Consider the following 26286-nt stretch of genomic DNA (forward strand, 5'->3'; position numbering starts at 1 on the left):
CCTTTCCTACCCAAATATGTTTCTTAAAGTTTTCTCAGCATATCACCCTAAGCTTATCTTTATACACTTTCTGGGATGTCAAAATTGATGTAGATGTTTAAGCTTAAAATGTATATTTGTTCCTAATACTAAGAGTCTATTTTGTGTGTGATTAGGCAGGAAATAAGTTTTCTAAAAGAAGAAAAGAATGGTTTTGGTTTATTTGTTTTTACATTAAAATGGGTTTATTCAAGGCAGAATTTTAAGTGATTAGGGCATTTTCAGTTGAATTTATACAAGTCATAAATGGATTTTTGTATACATTTTATATATTAAAATTAACTGAAAATTTATAACTTCAGAATATTTAGAGATTAAGTCTCTACTGAAAAATATATGAAAATAAATTTGTAAACATTCTGAACATTGGACTATTTATATAGATAATAAAATATTGAATAATATACTGTAGCTCATAATAGGTCAGCCTCTTAAAGATGCACTTGTTTTTAAGCTTCAAAGAGAAAGAAAGGAACTGAAATCAGAACGTGAACGGAATCTGCAAGAACTTCAGAGCTCTGTCCGCAGGGCCAAGGAAGACTGTGTTCACCAAGTAGAGCTGGAAAGGTTAAAGATGAAGCAGCTCGAAGAGGATAAACACCGACTTCAGCAGCAGGTTGGATGAAATACCTGTCATCTCTTTACACTTAGAGTTTATTTGCATCTAGAAATGATAGGTATGGTTCACTAAAAAGTTACCAAAACTCACAGTAATTTGGACATTTAATATGTATTGCAATGATATTCAAATATACTTTAAGTTGGATCTTCTCTTCCTAAGTTAAAGCTAAAAATTATATTGGAATAATTTTCCTTTTCTTACAATTTGTGCATGAGATTGTGCTACATTTCAGGTAACTCTCAGCTTTAAATCTTTTTCTGGTAAATCTCCTTTTAGCAAACATAGATATACTTCTTGTCACTGGACTGAATTCAGTTAAGAACCAAATTTCGTGATAGGATTGTCTGTGCGCCTCTTCATTTCCTCATCTCACACTCACCTCTCAACCCATCCCACTGTGCTTTCAATCCCCAGTGCTCCAGGCAGCCAGTTGTCAAAGAAGCCACCAGTGACTCAGTCACCGAAGTTCATTAGGCACCTTTCATTTCTCATTTCACTCAGAGTTATTGACATCAACACTATTGTCATTGTTTTTATGTATTCTCTTCTCTCCACTTCCCTAACACCACTCTCCTTTTTTGCCCCTGCTTTTCTGGCCACTCTCAGGCTCCTTTGCAGGCTTGTTTTCCTTTAGCCAGTAAATGTTAGACTTCAAGTTTAAGACTTACTTTGTACTCAACAGTCTTATTAATGCCCATGGGTACAAAGACAGTCTGTACCTCTGGGACTTTCTCATTTATTATCCCAGACCTTTCCTTTGCACTCTAGACCCGGCTATCTAACTGCCTTTTTGACATCTCCGATTGGATGTGTAAAGGCATTTAAACCCCAGCATTATCTTCCCATCCATGCCCGAACTTCTGTGTTTTTTATTCCTATTCTTCCTGTGGTAGCCAGTGATATTTCTGACATTAGGAATCATGACACTCTCCTCTAAAACCTTTCAGTGTCATCTTATTGCTCATACGATAAAGATCAGAATAATTGCCTTGCCTTACAACCTCTGCGTAGTTTGGAATTAGCGTGTGTCTCTCACCTCATCTCCCACTCTTTCGCATTGGCCCTACACACCAGCTGCACTGGTCTTCCTCAGGTCGTCCAGCTTACTGTGCTGGCTTCACAAAGCCAGAGGATCTGTGTGTGTGCTGTTTACCCAGGGAAATCATGCTTGACCCCTGCTGCGCAAATTGTTGTTACGTATTTTCATGGGGTATTCTTCTCTTAATTTTCATTAGTGTAATAATTTGATCAGTGTCAGACTGTTAGTTCCATAAAACTATTTCAGTTTTGTATCTGTAAGCCTAGAGTCCAGACTGCCTTTATTGCATAATTTGGTCTTAATACATATTTGCTGAAGAATGAAAACATTAATCTGTTAAATATTAAGCTTATCTTGAAAAATTTGATTATAAATTACAGATGTATGATGAATGCCTCCAAAGTCTTCGGTGAAGTCTGGCATGAAGAATAGTTTTCATAGCAGTTCAGGGGCAGTTAAGGTCACATTATTTAGCAGTCATAAATATGAATTTGATTGTTATTATGGAGAGCTCATTTAAGATATGAAAGATGAAGTTAAAAGGTAGGCATTTGTGATGGGATTCACCAAATGCTTCTCTTCTCCCAGTTACCGGGAAGATTCATCCTTCTAGAACCAGGGGAGCTCTGGACCTGTAGTTTTTCCAAGGTGGACAAACTCTCCCTTGTCTTGGACTGGTGCAAATAGTTAACATCTTTGTAGCAAGAGCCTTTGTGGGAAGAACTAGTATTTTAGAAAACTTACCCAGGGAACTCCTAAAACATAATCTAAAGACCCGGGGAACAACTGGGGGCTGGGGGGCAGAGAAGTTTCTGAAATACCCATGTCGCTAAGCCCACAACTGAAACATTTTACATTGTCTTTGTACAGCCTTTTTAGGCCCTTCCTCTGAGCCAGGTTACATGTACCATATGTGCAGTTCTAACTAGGTAGATAGAAGAGACTGGTAGACATACTGTCGGCAAAAACCGATGGAGATAAAGTATCTCCGTTCAAATATATAAAGGCAGTTACCAGAACCTAAAAAAAATCAATGTAGTTTGTGGACCACTTAGCAAAGGATAAAGAGCCTAGTCTGCCTGACAGCTTACTGCTTTACCATCTGATTGTAACCACAGTAATCGGTTATGATAAATCCCTGAACGGTAGGAAACAAATACAAAGTATTAAGTTTCGTAGGTTTTGTTTAAAACAGGTAAGTGAGATAGTTTAGAAAGATTTTTATTCAAATTTTTTAAAAGTTTAGATGTTCAGAGGAAACTTCTGTTATTTGGAATATTTGTAGTATAGTATTACCTAAAATTGCCTGAGAAATTCTGATTAGAATTGTTTGTATTTGTTGGCATAAAACAATAATTTATTATTGATAAGATCTCTTTTTACCACAAATTTTCTCAGTATTTCAAATTTAGTTTTCTTATGTTTTAAAAGAGAAATAATTGGTTTACCTAATTAATGATGGATAGTTACACTGGTTTATATTTTTGGGAAGCATCTGTAATGGTGCTTATTTACATTTGATTTTTTAAGTAAATCTCAGATTCGAAAAGAATATCTTTACTGAGTATTGAGTTAAGGCAGTCTGTCCCTTCTGAAATTTAGAAAGTACCTTCTGCTCTCCGTTAGAGCACTGTTCTGGGGGAAGAAAAGATCAAAATTCTGGTCTTGCCTCTGCCACTGTCTAGCTCACTAGCCCTTTGACCCCCCAGTTTTCTTACCTAATAATATGAAGGGGTTGGGCCAAATAATCTTTAAGTTACCTTAAATTGTAATAATAGTGTTTGAGGTACAAAATTCATATAGCGTGCAATTTTAAGAATAAATACTGCATTAAAATTAAACTTGATTTTCATTGATAATAATCTGCTCTATTTATATAATCTTCAACCTTCTTACAATGTAACATCTTTATAAAGTATCAGTATTTTTATAAGGTAATTTTTTCATTTGCCATCTACAATTTAACAAAAATGGTTTCTTGATACTAGTTCCGTAAGAAATTTTATACTCTTAAAAATTTTTTGAATATTGTCAATCGGTTGATTTACTAAATTTTTAGGATTACTAGAAATCTTAATTTTTCTCTTATGTTTATGTTTCTAAATTTTCTACTATGAACATATTTAGAATAAGCAAAAATGACACTGTTGAATTCTATAATATGAAACTTACATCTGTTGTTTTAAAATGGCTGTAATGCTTTTTTTTAAATACAGCTTAATGATGCTGAAAATAAGTATAAGATTTTGGAGAAGGAGTTCCATCAGTTTAAGGATCAGCAAAGCAACAAACCAGAAATCCGCCTACAGTCTGAAATAAACCTTCTCACCTTGGAAAAGGTACCCATGTCAATTTATGGCAATTTAACTAGTCCTAATGATCAATTTGTAATGACACTTGGATGTACACTGTAACATTTCACTGAAGTATTCTAATATCAAATAACACATCAGAATTCAAGGCACATGACATTGTCAGTAGTTTATACTAATTAGAGCCCTTGGTTGCAAGCAACAGAACTGACTAGGAATAAATGAATTCACAAAATTGTCAGAAAGGTTGAGGAGGCAGTTTCAAAATATGGGCAGGAACCAGAGTGAGCGAGGAGGGCGTACTCTATCACAAAACGGTGTACTCAGGATGCTGCTGTTGGGGCTGTCACTGGCGTGGCACTGCTTCTGGTGTCATACTGTTGTTGAAGCCCCAGTTTTGCAGTAGCCGTTGTAAATACTCTCTCTGCATATTTCTACTCCTTAGATTCAGTGCCCCAGACAGGAGCATTTATTTAAATCATAGTCCTGTATGTACTTTGCTCTTAGTTTGGGAGAAGGGATATCCACCTTATTTTGTTTTCTGTGGTTAGATGCCAGATCCTGCCTCTCACATATATTGGGATTCCCCACAAATAGAACATTTAGTTCGGTTCTAGACATTAAAAAAGATATAATGTGCAACAGACAACCTAGGTTTGACAATATGTGCTCTTACATTTTAGTTTGATAATTTTAGGCATTATTAAAAAGATATAGCATATACAGGAGAATAACAGGCAATAAACTGAAAAAACACCTTTAGAAGTTTAAGAATATCCTTGCCAGCCATTGCCTGTTTTTTTCCCCCTCTCAGCTTTGTATTGAAGGCTTCTGTGCCCTTTTGTTTCTGTAGATTCACCCACTAGGGGGCACTAACAGAAGATTGATGAGTGGGAGTCAGTGCTAGAGTAATTTTTTTCTTCTCTTAGTTCTTTTTTTTTCCCCTTGGTAATAGTTGTATCTTTTTATGGTGCCATCTCCCACAAGACATCCCTTCTCCAGCTTCCTTTGGACAATCCTCACTGAGTTTGTCCTCGCTGGACAAACCCTGTTTCTGAGTTCCTGGGAGCAAGAACTACTTCCTTTTGTAATCCCTCCTACCCAGAAGTAGGGACTTCCTGCTCTTGCCGATTACTAGGTTACCTCGCTATATCCTTTTTGGCATTGCTGCTCTGTCTTTATCTGTATAATGAGATTCTGTTCAAAAGACCTAGAGTGATTTCTGGCTTCCTGGCAGGATACTGATTGATATAATTGGTTTTTCATTATCCAACAAAAATTTGAACTACTTATGACATCATGCTAAATGCTGTCCTGAATGATACAAAAATGTTCAGGGTAGAGTCAAGTAAATAACAAGGTATAAAAATAGACAAGGGCCCTGGCTAGTGTGACTCAATGGATTGAGCGCTGGCCTGCAAACCAAAGAGTTGGTTTGATTCTCATTCAGGGCACATGCCTGGGTTGCAGGCCCTGTGCAACAGTACGGGGCACTTGAGAGGCAACCACACATTGATGATTCTCTCCCTTTTTCCCTCCCTCCCCCTCTCTAAAAATAAATAAATAAAATCTTTTTAGGGGGGGGGGGCAAGGAACTTACTCAAGTATAGTGAAAGGTAAATGATAGTATCACCTAATTTTCTCGTAGTAAATGTTCTGAATGGAAAGGGAAAACAAAGTCACTTCTGCAATTTACACATTAGTTATACATGTGTAACATGTATAACAAAACAAAAAATTGTGAAACAAAAAAGTGAAACTGGATATGGAACCCAAGAATAGGTGACATTTTAAGTAGGTAAATATATAGGTGAGGTTATCCCAAGGAGAAGTATTGTATTGAGGTTAAAAAGTCTATTGCCTATTTGGAAAATAGCTAGACTAGAATATAGAGTTTAATCAGTAAACTCTGATTTCATTTCAAAATGAAAATAAGCCTGGTAAGAGAATGTGGGAAGACCTTAGATGCTAAGTTAAAGAATTTGTATTTTACCTGGAAAAAAAGTCAGAGATTATAATCAAGTTTATAAGATTGGCTTAATAAATATTAATAGAAATGAATTTTAATGAACTTTTGGGGGAAGTAGAAGTTGTGGCGAATTCTGGTTTTAGACAGCAGAAAAAGTGAAGTTCACTAAATATGATTAAAAATGAAAACGTAAAGTAGGAAGAGAGAAAAGGGTTAGACATACAGATTTGTTCCCATCATTTTAAAAAACTACAATAACAGCCTTAGAAGTAGATAAAATTGTTGAAGAAGTGTTTAGGAAGGACAACTGAAAATAAAACTTAGTGGGAAAGTTCAGCTTCACAGACAAAAAATGTGAGAGTTAGGGAAGGCAGCTAAGAAGATCTGGAGAAATAGTAAATGCAGTCTAGTGTGGTGCCCAAAAGAAAAGGAGAAGTTTTAAGAATGAGAAAATAAAAATATGAATGGAAAGTCAAAAATGGCTGAGGAAAGGCCATGTGTTTGACAGTTAAGTCACTGTCTTTTAATAAGCCAGATTGCAGAGGGTAAAGAAAATTTGGCAGTGAAAAGAAAACAGGAGATTGAGCACAGAAGTTACTCTTTGAAAGAAGAAACATCAAGAGCCAAAAAGCATGAATGTATGGAAAGCTTAGAGATGGAAGGAAGTGTGGTGGAGAAAACCTTTTGAGTTGAGGAGGGTATTAATTGGTTTCTTCTAGTGTTTCTGAACTCATTAAATGTTTCTACAGCCCATTAATTGCCATGATATCTTTGTTCCCAGCCCCCAGTCCATCTAATTGACAAGTCTTGTTGATTATGCTTCTTATACCTAGACAGTCTCTTCATTTCTCTGTTTTTGATATTCTCCTCATTTCTCTACCAATGAACTTAAATCCAGCTAGCCATTCCCCACCCTTATTTTGAAAAACCAAATATTAAAGTATTTCTTTGTCTATAAATATGAATACTGTGGTACTTACCAGAGATTTGAGCCACTCAGATACTCAGACAGTATCTCATCAGATCTCACAAGCTCTGTTAAGTGTCAAAGAGTAGTCCCATTCTGTCTTGGGAAATTTAGAGACTAATTATCTCAAAATTAGAGCAGAAGCTTTATCTTATTCATCTTTTATGAATATAATCTAGAGCTAGATAATATTTACTATAGAAATTTTAAGTGATTTTTAAAATTCCTGCTTTTAACTACACTTCTACCAAGAGGGTAAAAATCACTAAGCATTAAAAATATAAAGAGCACCACAAATTTGAAAGAGATGGAAAAATATGCATAATTGGACAGCCTCTATATCAGACCTAATGATTTCACTGATCATGTTTAAGTGCCTAGTAAAGCAAGGCTTATTAGCTCTTCTGAATATTCTCTGTAAATATTTTTGGAGCCAGAAGAGGGCAGAATCTTATTTCTTAAGTAGTAACAAAGACAGAAGAAAAGCATGGAAAAGAAGGCATGGGTCAAGAAGTATCTGATTGAGTCTCATTTCTGGTTATGTCTGATTAAGAGCTTTTCGTTTCTGTAATTACCCCTTCTCCTCAATAGGACACAGATTTTCCCATTTTCACTGAAAAGGTCTAAAAAGAAATTAACATTAGTTTTATCAAATGTAATTCTTGATTCCCTTTATTATGTAAGAAGTGAATGATAGTTTGATTTGCTTTTAGCTAGGAAGTGTCTTTTGGATTGCATAAAAAATTGGACTTTCAAAAAATAAAATATGGAAAGCATTGTAATTAATTAGGACATGCATAGGTTGTTTTTGTATTTAAGAATATTTGATGAGTATCTACTGTGTGTTCACCCCTTAGGGCAAAGGGGGAAAGTGAGAGGAAAAGAATTTGTAATATAACTGGGGGAAGGGCTCACAGACTCTCAAATGACCATGTATAATCAGATACTAGGGAATGTAATAGAAACCCTTTGCACTTCACATAGGAGTAATAATTTTAAGACAGCTCCAGATTGAAGTAATGTTTGAGCTGAATATGAAGTTTGAAGTAAGCAGAGAAGGAAAAAAGTATTGAGGTAATTTAGGCAAAGAGAAAGGGGTGTGTAGGGGCACCACCTGGTGGTTGGAGTAGAGGGCTTCCTGTTGAGGCATACCAAGAAAGCAGGTTAAACTTGCAGGGTGGAAATTGTATCTTGGAGTGCCGTGAAACCCTAGCACAAGAGTTTAGGCTCATACTACAAGCAAGAAGCAGATTATTTAGTAGAGAGCGAATTGATCTAATACTGACTTGCAAAATTTGTGGATAGGTAGATATGAGGCTGAGGAGACTCGAGAAGGTAAGAGCCTGAGCTAAGGAAAGGGCATTAGGAATATAAAATACTACAACTGGAAATACTTCAAGAGAGAAGTCTATATGACATATCAGTGCAAATGCTTCCCAAGCCTCAAATCTACTCCCAGTAAGGGCTCTTTACTTCCGGTCTTTGGTTATGTGCATTTTTCTGGGACTTGGGTCCATATATTTCTTTAGAATTATAGAGGCATCTGTGTCCTTAAAAATAAAAGTTAGTAATAATTGATTTGGTAATAGTAATAAATTAGAGAAATGAGGTTAATGTCTCAGATTTGCTACCTACAATTTTTTATTTGTTAAGAAAGTATATGTACTGACTATACATGTGTTTTAAATTAGTGTGAATAACTATGCAAATGTGAATTATTTTGATAATCATGCCAAAACCAACGTAACCTACCTAGACAGCATTTTCTGATGAAGTCAGTCCATTGACTGTATGCAGTCCCTCCAGGTTCATCCCTGTCCCAACTCTTATCCTTGGGCTCATCAGGATACTAGACTTCCTCTGAGACTACTTTTTTATCTCACACCAGTTTTTTAAAAGACTTTTCTTATTCCTCTGATATATGTCCTATTGTTAAGTTTCCAAGTAGTATGTAGAAATCTTCGGGCATGAGTGGACACCATCTTCAATAATTTCAGAGTATTCAATTTAAGACATGTGACTCTAGTTATAAAATGTCAACATATTTAAATCCAAGCACTGGAAATTTGTAAAGCAGAAGAGACCTTGACTCGGCACAGTCGTATATTATTTCAGAGAATGTTCTGGCCTTTTGTGAAAGCAGTTTGGCAATCTGCTTTTCTCACATGAGTTTTCTGAAATCTGAATTTTTGTGTAGCGTCTTCAGTTTTACTTTCCTGCAAACCAGTGAATTGTGTGTATGGGAAAAAGTTCATTTCATATAAAAAAATTGGACCCATTTAGAGTAACAGTATTTTACTATAATTCAGGCATATTATTACATTATCACTTAAATAGTAAAACTGTCTGTCGGCTACATGAATTTGTTTGGTACTTGGGTTGAAACATTGAGAAGAGTACATTCCGAAACAGAGCCAAGTTGGCTTCAGTTCATGCACAACAGATTGCCTGCTGCAAGTATAAATAGCCTTATTTTTTTAATTGAATCACTTTCGTGTTTTTCTTTATATATTTGAGGAAAAATAGAAAATAAAAGTTACCTGATTGTTATTAGGAGCATTACTTGTCTTTCACTTGGGTTTATTTTAACATTCTTAAAATACTTTTGACTTTGTACTCTTTCTTAGTAAACTGCTTTCTGATTAAACATTTCACTGTTTTCAGCATTCTATTTATGATTTTTCGCCAAAATGTAGTTATAAAAGAATCTGCTAGCTTTCCTTGTTATAAGACAAAATTCCATACAATGAAAGGCCTCCAAAAGGAATAATTTGGTTCTAAGATTTAGAATGCCAACTAAATTGGAATGCTAACATTTAGAACTGCTTTTTGTTAAAAAAAAAAAAGCATTTTTTCACCCATGATCTTTATGTAATATACATGTTTTAAATACATTTACAGTAACTGTCTGAAGGTTAAGACTAATTCAGTTCCTTTTAGTATAGGCTGTTAGGCAGTAAAAATATGACTATATTTTAAACAAGAAAATGTTCATGTGCCATAATATTTATAGTAAATTATATAACAGTTTTAGATGATGTCGTATTTTACACTATATAAACTCTTTTCTTAAGCCAGACTCTTTGTATATATTATCTTTCAGTGATTGTACTCAGTGGTATAGTGTTTCACTTGATATGATTTTAATCACTGTTAGGTTGAACTTGAAAGGAAGTTGGAATCTGCAACCAAGTCTAAACTACATTACAAGCAACAATGGGGACGAGCTTTGAAAGAACTCGCCAGACTTAAGCAGGTATGTAGTTTACAGCTCATTGATGGATTATTCTTTTTATGTCTTTTTCCCTTGATTCTCTACAAGCTTGCATATTTGGCAATACCTGTTATGTTCAGGAGTCTGCGTTTGAATCTCCAGTGCCGTTTTTGAGATTTGGGCTATTTTGTTGTTGTTGTTGTATATATAAGATCCTCCTTTTGTAAATTAAAAACTGAAACTTCAAACTTTTAGGTCCTTTTCTTTAATTGCCAACTGTTCTCTTTCCCAGAAGAAGCTGGGTAACTTCTTTTACTGTACTTAATAAAACTACCATTCTTTTCTTCATTCTTAATTTCTTTCTATTGGGAATACCTTTGAGGGGAGAAACTTAAGGATAAATTAAAAAATTTAACATGTCCTCAAACTTAAAAACATATTTTAAATCTTCTTCCTAAGAAGACATGGTAACTTACTCAATTAAGGAAGGACTCACAGGGAATTTTTGCATAATTCTCTAAGAGTTTAAAACTGATAGTTTACTGAATTCTGTATTTTCTCTTCTTCTACTAGGTAATACATGGATCAATAATGGTTAGCTTATTCTAAATTTTGCTTTTCTTTTAATGTGTCAGTTTTATTCTAAATGAAATTTGGTATATAGGGTCTTTTCAGATTTGAATTTTCCTTAGTGTAGCACCATAACCCTCAAATGCTAGTAAGCATCCTTATGGTATTGCACTGAGTGCTTACCACCTTCATAAAGGAGTATGTACTAGGCTGCATGAGAATAAATAAGGCAAATTATGCTAACATAGCTTGTAGATGAGCTGAGGTTATAAGTATAAAATAATTTAGTAGTCCTGTGTTAATCTAGGGAATATATTCCAAGATCCCTGGTGGACGCCTGAAACCACAGATAGTACTGAACCCTGTACATACTCTTTCTTTCCTATACATGCATATGTATGAGAAAGTTTAATTTATAAATTAGGCACAGTAGGACATGAATAGCAATAACTAAAAATACAACAGTTGTAACAATATACTATAATAAGTTATTTGTTTCTGTCTCAGAATATTTTATTGTATTCACTGTGTGATGATGCAGGACAATTGATGTGTGACGGGGTGAAGTGAGGCGAATGACATAGCCAGAGTGATACAGCATTAGGATTACTGAAACACGGGACTGCGGTACCACAGTAGCTGGCCTGATAACTGAGTGGGCTACGAGGAACTGCTGAGTGGGTAGTGTGTACAGCGTGGCTGTGCTCAGCCAAGGGATGATCGACCTCCTCGGTGGGGTGGAGTAGGGCTGCATGATTATTTCATCACACTAAGAATGAGGTGCAGTTACTGAGAACTTATGAATTTATTTCTCCCTGGAATTTTCCATTTAATATTTTTGGATCTTGCCATGTATAACTGAAACCACTGAAAACCAAAGAGAGGGGGGACCATTGTATTAAGAAGAGCAATTATTTTATATGTGTTCACAGAACTGAAGACAGATGAGTGAATAATCATATTTTGTACTGAGGGTCTCCTATATTCAAGGTACTGCCCTAGGTTTATAAATTATAAGTAAAACAAGTCTTTCCCTGGGGAGCCTACAACTTAGTACTAGGGAAGAAAGCTATAAATACAACATTTACTGCCTAATTGTAGTAGCCCTGAAAAGAGCCATGCAGAGTACATTTATGTAATAGGATTAGGAAAGGTGTCATAGAAGAGGCAATGTTTGAGATGGGCCTCTTTATTTCTGCAGCTTGGGTAATTTAACTTCTCTATTATTCTCATTTTTATGTTGAAGTTTTTCCTCACAGGTTGTTATGAAAATTAAGTGAATTTAGAAGCATTTAATGGTGTTTGTATGTAGTACATGCTCAATAAGTGATAATTGTGTAGTGTTCTTGGTTTCAGTCAGTGGGCACCTAATTTAGACGGTAGCTGTGGATATTGATGAGCAGAACAAATATTGGAAGTACTTACGACTCGCTGTTCAAAGAACTGATAGGCATCAACAATTTCAAGTCTAGAGAACAAGAGGATATTGTTTTATAGTAACAGCAGTGGGGGAGTAGAGTAGAATATAGTTTGAATAATAATAATACTTTGTATTGGGATGGTCGTTTTAATAGATGTTCTGTAAAAACCGTACAGAAGGAAAAAAACACATAAGGGCTAAATGTACACATCTGTAAGTGTCAGTAGGTATGCTTCCTGAAGTTTGTTTATGAGGAGGTGAGAGTGCATTGAGTCTAAAGAGACCTCTGTAGTTAATTGCATTTGTTCATTTTTTCCCATTCATTCAGCAAGTACTTATTGAGAGCCTATTCAAATAAGAATGAATGGGAAAAAAACGAACAAATGCATCTTGGCACCATGGTAGGTACTCTTGATAACAGCAGTTTTCTCTCCTGGGGAACCTCAAGTTCATCTGATAACAGTCATATCGCAGGGCAGAGAGCAATGCAAATGAAGATGAATATTAGGAAAACAAGAAGACAATGAGTTATCATTGTATTTTATCACTCAAAGCTAAGGGAGAAATGTTTCAAATATCATTATTATATTTGAAGTCATTTAAAGTTTCCAAACAGTACAAGGGGGAGAAATGGAAGATAGTGCTTTTTGTTGAAAAAGTAGTGGCGTGAAGGTTAAGAGGCTAATGCAATGATAATTAGTTATAAGGCAGGGGCGTCAAGTTCATTTTCACCAGGGACTACATCAGCCTCCAGGTTGCCTTCAAAGGGTGAGTGCAATTTTAGGACTATATAAGTGGAACTAATGGGCAGGGAACTCAGTGCTGTCACCAGGTAGAAACAAGGTAGAGGTCCAGATTCAGCCCGTGGGCCTTGTGTCTGCCACCTGTGTTATAAGGCATTACCAAAATTAGTAATGAAAAGATGGAAGTGTGTGAGTTGCTGATTAGGGCATTTCTTTTGGAGAAATGAGTAATAATTATTGAAAGAGATAATTTCATCATAGTGTCATGTTTTTTATTAAGAAATATCCACACAAAAGCTTTTTCCTTCAAGTAGACCGATTGTTATGTTCATATGTGTAGATTGACAGATGACATTGTTTTCACTGAGGTAGTTCTAAAAATACAAGTAAATAAATAATGTTCTGAATGGACTCTTCCAAGTCAGTGACTCTGTCAGTGTTACATTGAGATACCGAAGTGGTCTCCTTCAAAAGGAGACCCACCCAGTCACTCTTTACAAACATGCATCCTCATACACTTAACTAGCGTCTTTATCTTTACACTTGATCCATGACTTTCTGTTAATCTCCCTTTCTTTTTTTTTTTAAATAGCTGTTGGTTCTTTATTTTTTTTAAAGATTTTATTTATTTATTTATCTTCAGAGGGGAAGGAGAGAGGGAGAGAAACATCAATGTACGGTTGCCTTTTGTGCGTCCCCTGCTGGTAGTTAGCCTGCCGGGAACTGGCCTGCAACCCAGGCATGTGCCCTGACTGGGAATCGAACCGCAATCGTCTGGTTTGCAGGCCCGCGCTCAATCCACTGAGCTATGCCAGCCAGGGCTAATCTCCCTTTCTATGTATTTTCTACCCTCTTGCCTAAAAAACATTTGACAAAGTGATTTTACCTCTTTTTTCTTAATAATAGTGTCACAAAAGTTCAGAGGCCTCCTTTCTTTCGAGTTATTATAAGAGTATTAAGAAGAAAACAATGTTAAATTACTGATTCAGCTATAAACTACTACATCATGAAAGAAAACCTTTTCCTTTTATGAATGCAGTGATCTTAATTACAGACCAATTCTATTCCTTATCCCACAAAAGCTCTGCTTGAGAAACAACGCTGTAAACAGGTTTCGAGTCCAGTAGGAACCGTCCATAGGCCACGTTTGAGGCACAACACTTTGGGAAGAAATGTAACAGATGTTGGGATTACCAGAGTGAATTGTGCTCTGCCACTAACTGTCCTTGAAAGATTAAAGTTAATAACTTTATCAAATAGGCACAATTCATATGTGTGAAAGTTACTTCGATTTTTTTACAAAAATGTTTTATTAAAAACATTGTGCTTGAATATAAAGTTGGAATTCTCTGCTTTTGTTCAGAGAACTGTTTGTGCAAAGTGTTGTTTAAATTGGATTAGTACCATGTTAATTTTACATGGCCTCTGGTGAATAGCCACGGGGCTATAATCTCTGCCAGTAGTTTGTCTCAGCAGAATCCTCCGGAGGGCCATACAAAACTTTGGTGCAGTTCGGATTAGACAGCAGAAGTCATATCTTAGATTGTTAATAAATGTTAATGACAAAACCCAGCTGGTAAAGCTTGGAAATAAGATCTAATACTTCGTGCCTATTGCCAAAAGAATGTTTAAACAGAGATTTCCATTACTCAAAGGTGAACTAGTACAATCTGTGAATTAAAATCATAACCTTCTAATTATTGAAAAACAACCCTTCAGATTCACAACCATAAAAGTCTATGTTTCCAAGTTGTAGACTTTTGGTGGTGGGGGGGACTTTTGATAACTGGGTAGGCAATAGCTATAGCATATTAATAAATATCACATAAAATGGGCCCTAACTTAGAAAACAAGGAAGCGATGCCCAGACATTCTAGATTTGGTATCTTTGGTATATATACTGTGTAACACTGACTTTACGAAGTTCTAGTTACGATACATTTAAGGGGTAATTTAGTTTCCTTCCCTCCCCCCACATCTCCATGAAGATATACTATAGAAATATTTTTAAACCAAAACAAATACTCAAATTAAATTGTTCTGCAAATATTCAAGTTAAGATGATCACTTTAATCCTTGTGTTGAGGACTAAGACCTAAGATTTGGGGTAGGATGTGGGTCCCTTACCATATTTGTGCACAGTAGATCTGTTTAAAACTGAGCTGATATATTTAGTTAAAACAACACAGACTTCATTGGCTGACATCAGCACTATCTTGTCCAGCCTCCTGCTTATCCACTCAGAGTAATTAATTTGATTAATTTATAAGTAATTTAGCCAGGGATAGGATGTAAATCTTTGTTTAAGAAAACAGTTGGAGGTCCAAGTCTTGGTTAAAAACTGTGTCTTGAAAGCATCCAGGCCCTCCTACTGACTTGTCAGCTCTGGGTTATTTTCAGAAAACTTCACTTGAGTTCCTTAGTTTAGTCGTAAGCTCTTTTCCCACAGACATACATGATATGTGTGAGTGGGAGAGTACGTCGTAGCCACTTTTTAGCCGCTGTTTAGTCTAGTGTGTGTGTGTTTACATCTCCTCTCTGGATTTATAGGCAGCCAAGGCAAAATAAAGATTATACTCTCTTGATTGAGGAGTCTTTAACCCAGAGCACCTGGCAACAGAAAGGATTTCTGTCACTAACATCTAGTTTTTGTGTGTGCATGTGTGATGATTATTAATGCTGGATTCTTAATTAAAAATTCAAGGCTTTTTTATATGTTTTAGAACTAAAATGTTTCAAGTTTTATAACATTAAAATTTTATAAAGTAACCCAAAATAATCAACTTTTAATTTTTCTGCCTGCAAATTTACTTGCTCAATGGTTTAAAAAAAAAGCAACCCTTACAGCATTATAACATAGAAAATAAAAATCACCAGTAACCTGATCTCCTCCTTAGGCAGAGATAACAATTTGGTGTACTTTTTCTTTTTTTTTTTTTAATAATTTTTTTAATGAAACATATCGTACACTCCAAAGAAGAAAAAGGATTCTTATACACCACAATCCCCACCTCCTCGGTTAAGAGACAGCGTTATCAATGCTTGGGAGGCCTGTGTGTCTTCTCAACTGGATCTTCTCCAGAGGGGATTACTTTTCTGAATTTGGTCTTTATTATTTATTCCTTTGCTTTTCTTTATTATTTTATAAGACATACTTCCAATATTGATAAACCACCCTGTTTCCTTTTGTATGTTTTTATGTTTTATATACATGGGATCATTCTCTTTGAATTATTCTTCTACGACCACCTTATGTGACTCCGAATTATTTGAGATTTAGCTGTTTTGATGCTACCTCTAGTTAATTTTTATTACTTTATACAACTTAAACATATGACTATATGACTATCCAGTCTTCTCTGAGTAGACATTTTTTCAAGTTTTTTTTTTACTATATGGATTTGAGAGAGAAACATTGATTTGTTGCTCCACTTATTTACACATTTCATTGGTTAATTCTTTCATGTGCAACATGACAGAATGTTGTGGAACATTCCATCCTTGACTGGGGGTGGAACTCACAACCTTGATGTATTGGGATGATGGTCTAACCAAATGAGCTACCCAGCCAGGGCCCCCAGTTTTCTTTAATAAGATAACAAAATTTTTCTGCATGTAAGAGAGGTATAACAGTTTCTCTAGTGTTTATATTTAAAGTGGAATTTTTCTTAGCAGGGATTGCTCATTTCTTCTCATCACTAAATATTGTCAAATTGCTTTCTAAAGTAGCTGTGCAAATCTGCAGCTCCTGTGCGTGGTTCCCATTGTGTGGTGTGTAGAAGTTATTCTTCATACTGTGTGCGATGGCAGTTGAGATGTATTAACTTTTTCCAGTTTGGTGGGTGTAATAGTATCATGTTGTGGCTTAAATGTTTGTTTCCCTGATCAACTTTGAGCATCATCTCATATGTTTATTAGCCACTTACATGTCCTTATGGTGTCTTTTGCTCGAAAGAAGTAAATCAATAGGCAATCAGGATTTTGGAGTCATCAGATACAGAGTTTGAAATAACTACTAACACTATATTCTAGAAAGTTGGTGATGACAGAGAAATGTAATGATGAAGTGGAATCTTTCGAGTCATATAGAAATGCTGGAAAGTATTGTGAGTGAAATGTAAGAATTCAATGCAAGACTTGAGCAAGCAGATTAAGTATAGCAGAAGCAAGGATGTGAAGTCAGTAAAAAGTATCCAAACTGAAGCAAGATAAGGGGAAAAAAGATGGAAAATAACAGCAAGTACCATAAGTAACATATGGAATAGAGTATATGAGACTGACCACCTTTTGTGTAACTGCAGACCCCTGTCTTAGTCCATTTGGGCTGCTATGACAAAATAGCACAGACTCCGTGCCTTATAAACAACAGAAATCTGTTTCTCACTATTCTGGAGGCTTCAAGTCTAAGATCAGGGTGCATACACCTTGTCAGGTTCTGTGTCTGGTGATGGTCTGCTTTCCAGTTTATAAATGGCCATCTTTTTACTGTGTCTTCACAGGGTGGAGGGGGCTAGGGAGCTTTGTAAGACCTCTTTTATAAGGGTATTAACCTGATTAATAAAGGCTTGCCTTCCTGACCTAATCACTTTCCAGCGGCCCCATCCCCTGACACCATCACACTGGGGATTAGGTTTCAACATAAGAATTTTGGGAAGGTGCAAATATTCAGCCTATAGCGACCTCCTGGAGAAAACAGAAAATATAGGGAGCAAACAATATCTGAAGAAATACTGGATGAGAATTCTATAAAAGTGAAAAAGATATCAAGTCATAGATTCAAGAATATCTACTAACTCTCAGCAGGATAAATAGAAAGTAAACCACATCTAGATGCATCATAGAAAAATTGTCAAAAAGCAAAGAAAATCTTAAAAAGCTCTAGGGCTGGAGGGAGACATTACCTTCATAGGAGCAGCAATAAGACTACAGATGGCTTTTCAACAAAAGTGAAGGAATCCGTGAGACAGTGGAATAATATCCTTAAAGTACTGAACGAAAATAACTACCAGCTTAAAGTTCTGTACCCAGTGAGAACGTCCATAAATGAAATTGACATAAGACTTTCAGACAAGTGAAATTAGAAAATATTTTGAACTTAAAAAAATAATGTAAATACAGCATATCAAGACATGAGACTTAATGAAAGCTAGTCTTAGGAGGAAATTTATAACCTCAAGTGCCCTTAGAAAATAAGAAAAGCATAAAATCTATTCTCTTACCACTTTCAGTCAGTAAAAGAATAAGACATTAAGGAAATTAGAAGCAAAAGAAATAATCCAGATAAGTAAAACTTAATGAAACAGGAGGAAAATATACAACAAAAAAAAGCAAAGTTTTTTTTAAAGGAACCTCCTCCTTGGCAATGAGTTTTCAAAGACAAAAAAAAAGCACTGGGTCCTAATACTAGGAATAAAAGGGGGGGGGGGTGCACTGACTCAATAAGAAACAAAATATAAGCAGTTATATAGTTAGTAGAGAAATTACATCCATAGTGAAAAACCTTCACACAAAGAAGTCTTCAGAACCAGAAGAGTTCACACTTGAATTTTAGTAAGCATTTTAGAAATAATGCTAAATTTATACAATTGTTTTTAGAAACTAGGAAGAGGGAACACCTCTCACTTTTTTAAAATGAGACCAGCATAGTCTTGATCCTAAAATCTGATAAGGGTATTATAAGAACAAAATTAATTGGCCAGTCTCATGAATGTAAGATATAAAACTTATAAGTTATCACAGTCAAGTTTATTAAAGGCAAAGTTGGGTATTTACCACCATAAAAGAATTGATCCATAATCATTCTTAGCAAACTCAGAATGGAAGGGAAACTTCTTAATCTAACAAAGGATATTTACATAAGAACAATCTTTCTTAAGAAAAATTTCTTTCCTGAGATCAGGCCTAAGAGCAAGATGCCGTCTATCACCATTTATCAACATTGTACCAAAGGTTCTAGCCAGTTGTAATCGGCCAACAGAAAGAAAGTGCGGGTCAGTCGCAAAGGAAAAGTAAAACTGCCGCTATTTTCAGATGACAGACACTATTACATGCTTAGAAAGCCAAAAAGTGTCTGCAGGTAGCCTACCGGAATTAATGACTTAGTAAGTTTGTGGCAAACAAAGTCAGTATATAAAGATCAATTTCAGTTCTCTATACTAGGTACAATTACAGAAGGATAATTTTAAAACTCTGCCATGTAAGACAGCACCTAAAAACACCAAATACCTAGGAGCACATTCAAAGGAAGATAGTACTCTTAGTATATAGAGAGGAATAAAAATATTAAAGAAAGCCTAAATAATGGGAGGGGTAAACCATGTTCACTGGTCTAAGAATCAATGGTTTTGGCCAGATTGTTCTGTAGACTCAGCGTAAGGAAATCCCAGCAGGACTTTTTTTTCCCCATCCCTAGAAACAGATTTATATGAAAATACAGGGGTCAAGAATAACTAAGCAAATTTTGAAGAACAGCCAAAGATTGAAAACTTTTTCAGATATCAGGAATTATTATCACAAGACTTAAACAGTAACTAAGAAAGTGTACTTTTAATGCAAGGACACAGACAATCAGGTTAGAAGGTCCAGGAAAAAACCTATGCGTACAGTGGGCAGAGGCCACAGGACTGGTGATAACTGCTAAGCAGTGTACCCTGGGGTGGGGGATGGTGTTTCTCAGTAAGCATTGCTAGGTCAATTAGAGCTCTTATGTGGGGAGAATTCATACGCATGTGGATTACTGATCTAAAGGAATCGTCAAGAGGATAACAAAGTATTTTTAAGACTGAGGCAAAAACTTTCTTAAATTGGACATAGGAGCACTAGCCAAAAAAAAGATTAAAAAGCCAGACAGATAAATTTGGGCTATATTAAAAATAAGTCAAAAATACCATTACAGCAATAAAAAGGCAAGACAATAGTGGGAAATACCTGGAATTTAAGTAAATGACAAAAGACTTACCCAGTATACAGGTGGGGCAAAAGTAGGTTTACAGTTTATATTAAAAAATACAATTAACAAATAATATGAAAAATAAACTTTCCCACACAACTGTGAACTTCCTTTTGCCCCTCCCTGTGTATAAAGAATGACAAACATCAATAAAGAAAGACGGATAGCCAAGTAGAGCAAAGTGCCAAGTAGTTGAACAGGAACTTTGTAAAAGGAGATAAATAAATGCCATTAAAATATTAAAACATGTTCAACCGCATCAGTCTTTAAAAATGCACAATAAAGTCACAATGAGATACTACTACATAATCTATAAGAACAGCCTAAATGAAAAATATAAGTGACATTACCACATCTTGGCGGGAACATTGAACATAGCAATGCTCACATGAGAGTAGAAATTTGTACTACTACTTGGAAAACTGATGATATTTACTACTATGGAAATTCTCATGCCCTTGTGACCCAGCAGTTTGGATCATAGGTGCATAGCCAATAGAAATGCATACAAATATGGACCAAAGGATGTGTATACTATGTTCATATTAGCTTTATAATACAAAACTGGAAACTAACCCAAATGTCCCTCAGTGGCGGAATGAATAAATCGTGTATTTTTCCAGTGGAATGCCAAATAGGAACCTGAATCATCAGTTACACATAATAATGAATTTGAAAACAATGTTAAGTGAAAGAAGCTAGCTATAAAGTAATATATACTGTCCAATTGCATTTATATAAAGTTCAAAGCGGTCAAAACTTAATTGTGATGTTAGAAAATAGGGTAGTAGTTATGTTTGGGGAAGGATGGAAACACAGGGACATCTAGGGTTCTGATCATTTTTTTTTCTTGATCTGGGTGGTGGTTGAGTGGTTCATTTTGTGAAGTTTTATCAAAATGTACACTTGGATTTAGATTTTGCTATTACTCAATAAATGTTTGTTTTAAAGATGACACATACCTATTGGTCTAGCTCTTTTATTTTGAATTTCTGTCCTAAAGAAAGTAAAGCACCTATCTCTAAAAAATATATAAACATTTGTGTATGAAGTTAGACAATAGGGTGTTTAATTGCAGCATTGCTCATAGTAACAAAAGTCTCTGTTACTGAGAGAGTGGTTAAAAAAAGCATGGGATGTGCATTCTGTGGAATGTTGCACATGTATTTTAAAGACATTTCGTCATGTGCATAGGTTTTTGGATGAGCCTGGAGTAATAAGTGGAAAGGCGTATCGTTACCCGAGATGGGAATAGAATTAGTGACAGTGTAGGGACAATTACTGAATTTTTCTGGGTACATTTTTGTGTAATTAACCATTTCTTAGGTGCTGCTCTTGCCATTGATCATTGGGGCAGTTTATTGTGTTGTTATCAGACTCTCTTCCCTTCAGTTTCTGTTGTCTTACACCATTAAGCTAACCTCAGTCACAGATTGGGCCATGAAAGATTATGGTTTATAACAAGAGGAGAAATAATGGAAAGAGTTTTTAAAAGAGAACCTGGTCATGTCTAAGTAATATGCAACTCATAGAATTGGCAGTGTATGGCTATATGACAGGTACTGTCAAACAGGATTATAATCACAAAAGTTACATGAAATATATTCCTTCTAACATTAAGGATCTGGCTTATTTCTTTCAAGCGGGAGCAAGAAAGTCAAATGGCTCGCCTTAAAAAACAGCAAGAAGAATTGGAACAGATGAGACTGCGTTACCTGGCTTCTGAAGAAAAAGATACAGTGAAAACTGAGCAACAAGAATTGTTGGATATAAGAAATGAATTAAACAGGTATAGTAACTAGAACATTACATTCCCTTTGCATACAAACAGAAGTTCCAATAGGACAGCCTCTTATAATTTTTTTTAATCTTCACCTGAGGATATGCCTTTGACTCTAGAAAGAGAGGAAGGGAGATTGAGAAACATGAATTGGCTGCCTCCCATATGTGCCCTGACCAGGGATTGAACCTGTAGCCTTTTTGGTGCATGGGACAATGCTCCAACTGAGCCTTCAGCCAGGGCTAGAACAACCTTTTAATTGGTAATTGGTCCAGGGAAAGTATGTCAGGTCTTTCAAGAATAAAGCAGATCATATACTATAAAATATAGCTGATTTGTAAAGGCACGCCAAAGAATATTATTACACTCAAAATTTTTATCATGAATGTAGCTGTTATCTATTTAGCTTTTTCATTTTTATTCATAGCATTAGTATCTTAAATTTTATATTTGTGTAACTACAGGATTATTGCTACAGTTTCAAGATAATTATATTGAATTTTTAATTACAAAAATATAAGAAATTTCAAATTTAGTTACAATAATAATGTAAATAATAGCTTTTATTTATTGAACTCTTACTGTGTGCCAGGAGCTAGTTTAAATGCCTCACATACCTGTTTTCTTTTATCTTCAAAGCGACTTTTTGAGGAAGCTGTTATCCCCATTCTAGAGATTAGGAAACCAAGAACCAAAGAAATTTTAAGTACCCTTTTTAAGGTCACACAGCTAGTAACTCTTTGGAGCCAGAGTTCAGATGTGATTCCAGAAGTTGTATTTTAACTCCTCTGCTACACAGCGCTTCTCTGTAGTGTCATGTTCATCTTAGTTACAATTTCAACAGCATTTCATGTTAGAAAATGTATCTTTAGGAAGTAGCATAAGAACAAATTATAGTCTTTTTGGAGTTGAGTTTTAGGGAAGACTTTTTAACTTAGTTTATCAATAGTATTTCTGTTTTAGTAAAGCATACTGTCTTAGCTTGGGGTGCTATAAAGTGCTGTACCAAGGATAGGTGGCTTAAACAATAACCATTCATTGTCTCTCAATTCTGGAGGGTGGAGTTCAAGATCACTTGTCAGCATGGTAGGTTTCTGGGGAGGACTTCCTTTCTGACTTGCAAACAGCTGCTTTCCCACCAATCTCATGTGGTGGGAAGAGAGAAAGCAGGCTGCCTGGTGTATCTTCGCACTAATCCCATTAGAGGTCCCCATCCTCACAACCTCATCTAAACCTAATCATCTCCAAAAAGTCTCAGACCATCACATTGGAGAATAGAGCTTCAGCATGTTAATATGGGGACATGCAGTTCAGTTCATTTGACAAACTATCCCATGACATCTCCATGTATGAGCTGGGAAAACTCAGTCACTATATTAGGTGGGTTCAGAGCTGAATTAAATAAGTACATTTAGGATATTAATGTATAAATATACATTATTGTTGGAAAGGTCCAACAATACATAAGTTGGAAAAAGTCAAGGTCTACAGTGCTATAAGACTCAATTCATGCTATTCCTTTTTTTATTCAGCAAATATTTATATGACGTCTACTGTGTTGTGGATTTGGAAGGTGTAACAAATTAATTATAATATGATCCTTGCCTTTCAAAATTTTGCTATCGTATAATCATGCATTGCTTACTGACAGGGATACATTCTGAGAAATACATTGTTAGGTGATTTTATCGTTATGTGGCCATCACAAAGAACACTTACACACACCCAGGTGGTAGAGCCGACTGCACACCAGTGCTGTGTGGTATAGCCTGTTGTTCCTGGGCTGCAAGCCCGCATAGCACATCCTGACAAAACAGGGCCAGATTCAGTCAAACCCAAGAGAAAATGATGCAGTCGAGAGATGCAGTAAATAGATGTGTGAGGCTGCTGCTTACACAACGTTTATAGAAAACTTGTTTTCTTATAAGTAGAAAGAGTACAGTAGAATAAAGATAAAAAATACAGTATAACAAAAACATAAGTCACTGAGATAGGCATTCATTATCACTATCAGGTGTTATATACTGTACACAGTTATGTACACTACTTTTATGTGGCGAACAGCGCGTTGGTTGCTTACACCAATGTTACAGGCACGTTACTCACTGCATTATGACCTAAGGATGGCCACCACGTCACTCAGCAATGGGTGACTATTAGCACTTTTCTGGTTTCAGTTTGGCAAATACATATTAAGCCTCTGTTGTTTGCTAAGTGCTGTTTTAGTGGCTTAAATGAAGACAACCATTTTCTTTATCAAATTCGCCGGTCATCCAAACTTTAATAGCTTAATAAAATAAATTAGGATTCAGAGAGAACTGAATCCAACGAAATTAAATATATTACAGTCAAAAGCAGAGTGAGTCCTCTGTATAAATTATAGAAATCTTTTTTATTCTAACTCCTTTTTAAGTTTTATGATATTTTGTTGATTATGCTATTATGTCCTGATACTCCCCCTTAGCCCCTCTCTACTAAGCACCCCTCACTCCTTCAGGCAGTCTTCCCACCATTGTTCCTGTCCATGAGTCATATGTGTAAGTTCTTTGGCTAGTCTATGCTGCACTTTACATCCCCATGGCTATTCTGTGGCTACCTATTTCTATTTCTTAATCTCCTCACCTTCACCCATCCCCCACAGTTCCTCCCATCTGGCAACCATCAAAACACTCTGTCCATAATTCTGTCTCTGTTCTTCTTGTTTGCTTAGTTTTTTAGATTCAATTGTTGATAGATACGGTTTTTTGCCACTTTATTGTTAATAGTTTTGATCATCTGTTTCTGAAATAAGTCCTTTTAACATTTCATATAGTAATGGTTTAGTGATCATCAGTTACTTTAGCTTTTTGTCTGGGAAGCTCTATCTACCCTTTAATTCTGAGTGATAGCTTTGCTGGGTAGAGCCATCTTGGTTGTAGGTCCCTGCTTTTCATGACTTTGAATATTTCTTGCCAATCCCTTGTAGCCTGCAAAGTTTCTTTTGAGAAATTAACTGACAGTCTTAGGGGAACTCCCTTGTAAGCAACTTCTTTTCTCTCTATGCTTTTAAGATTTCCTCTTTATCTTTAACCTTTGACATTTTGTTTTTTAAAAATATATTTTATTGATTATGCTATTACGTTTGTCTCATTTGTTTACTCCCCTTTATTCCCCTCTACCCTGCACCCCCCTCCCACCCCTTATTTCATGTCCATGGGTTGTACATATAAGTTCTTTGGCTTCTCCACTTTCTGTACTATTCTTAACCTCCTCCTCCATCTATTTTGTACCTACAAGTTATGCTTCTTATTATACCCTATACCTTTTCCCCCATTCTCTCCCCCTCCCCGCTTCGATAACCCTCCATGTGATCTCCATTTCTGTGATTCTGTTCTTGTTCTAGTTTGTTTAGTAGTTTGGGTTTGTTTTTGTTTTATAACCTGACACTTTAATTAAGATGTGTCTTGGAGTGGGCCTCTTTGCATCCCTCTTTGGGAACTCTGTACGTCTTGGACTTGCATATCTATTTCCTTCACCAGATTAGGGAAGTTTTCTTTCATTATTTTTTCAAAAAGATTTCCAATGTCTTGCTCTTTTCCTTTCCCTTCCGGCACCCTGTGATGAGAATGTTGGACCTCTTGAAGTTGTCCCTCTTGATAGGCTGCTTATCCTATCATTTTTTTTTCTTTTTCCTCCTTGTTGTTCTGATGGGTTGTTTTTTGCTTTCTTATGTTCCAAATCATTGATTTCATTCTCAGCTTCATCTACTATACTGTTTCCCTGTAAATTGTTCTTTATTTCAGTTACTGAACCCTTCATTTCTGACTGGGTCTTTTTTTATACTGCTGAAGTCCTCACTAAGGTCCTTGAGCACCCTTATAGCCAGTGCTTTGATCTCTGCATCTGATAGATTGCTTATCTCCATTTTGTTTAGCTCCTTTTCTGGAGTTTGGTCTGTTCTTTCACTCAGGTAATGTTTGTCTACTCATTTTGGCAGCCTCCCTGTGTTTGTTTCTATGTATTAGGTAGAGCCACTTTGACTCATTGTCTTGGTAGTATAGCCTAAGGTAATAGGTGTCCTGTAGGTTCCAGTGGCACAGCCTCCCCTATCATCCAAGCTCGTGTGGGCTGAGTACACCCTTCTCTTATACTTGAGCCTCGGTTACTATTGTTAGATAACGAGAGGGATTTACCCAGGCCAGTCAGCTGCAAGGATTGGCTGTGACCACTTACTACAAGCCTCCACCCTCTGGTCAGAGGCAAGGTGGTGGTACTCCGATGTGGTCTGCAGCTGTCCACTGGGTGCACTGGTCCTGGGGTTTCCTGGGTGGTGCAGGCCAAGGTCAGCCCCCACCTATGTTTTGCCAAGGGCTGCCCTGCCTGAGCTATAAAGCAATTTCAAATGACTGCTGCTTGTGCTGGGGTTGGAGATTCCTAAGTGAAGTCAAGCTTTGAATCTAGGCTGGCTACTGCTAGTGCCAGGCCTGTTGCTCACTGAGGCCAGATGTGACTTGTTTGAGAGGATTCAGGAAGTTGTTCAGCATGACCCAAGACCCCATTAATATGGAAAAACAACTTGGGTAAGCTCATAAGATGATTCAAACAGTGTTAGCCAGGTTGATAATCTCAGATAAGGTCTAGCTTTTAGGCCCTGTAGCTTTGTGGTGCAGAGGTTTAGAAAAG

General features: G+C 36.1%; 1 protein-coding gene across 4 annotated transcripts in view; it reads left to right on the plus strand.

Moving 5' to 3' along the window:
- The window catches only part of CEP120 (centrosomal protein 120), a 77299-nt gene that overhangs the window by 46684 nt on the left and 4329 nt on the right, over positions 1 to 26286 (plus strand). For all 4 annotated transcript variants that reach the window (XM_037028760.1, XM_037028790.1, XM_037028781.1 and 1 more), the window contains 4 exons: positions 494 to 655; positions 3917 to 4039; positions 10106 to 10204; positions 21488 to 21633. In XM_037028760.1, coding sequence (XP_036884655.1) covers positions 494 to 655; positions 3917 to 4039; positions 10106 to 10204; positions 21488 to 21633 — 530 coding nt within the window. The remainder of the gene's footprint in view (positions 1 to 493; positions 656 to 3916; positions 4040 to 10105; positions 10205 to 21487; positions 21634 to 26286) is intronic.

This window comes from Sturnira hondurensis, unplaced genomic scaffold, assembly GCF_014824575.4.
Source record: "Sturnira hondurensis isolate 20B ecotype Veracruz unplaced genomic scaffold, ASM1482457v3 Scaffold0001509, whole genome shotgun sequence".
Taxonomy (NCBI): domain Eukaryota; kingdom Metazoa; phylum Chordata; class Mammalia; order Chiroptera; family Phyllostomidae; genus Sturnira; species Sturnira hondurensis.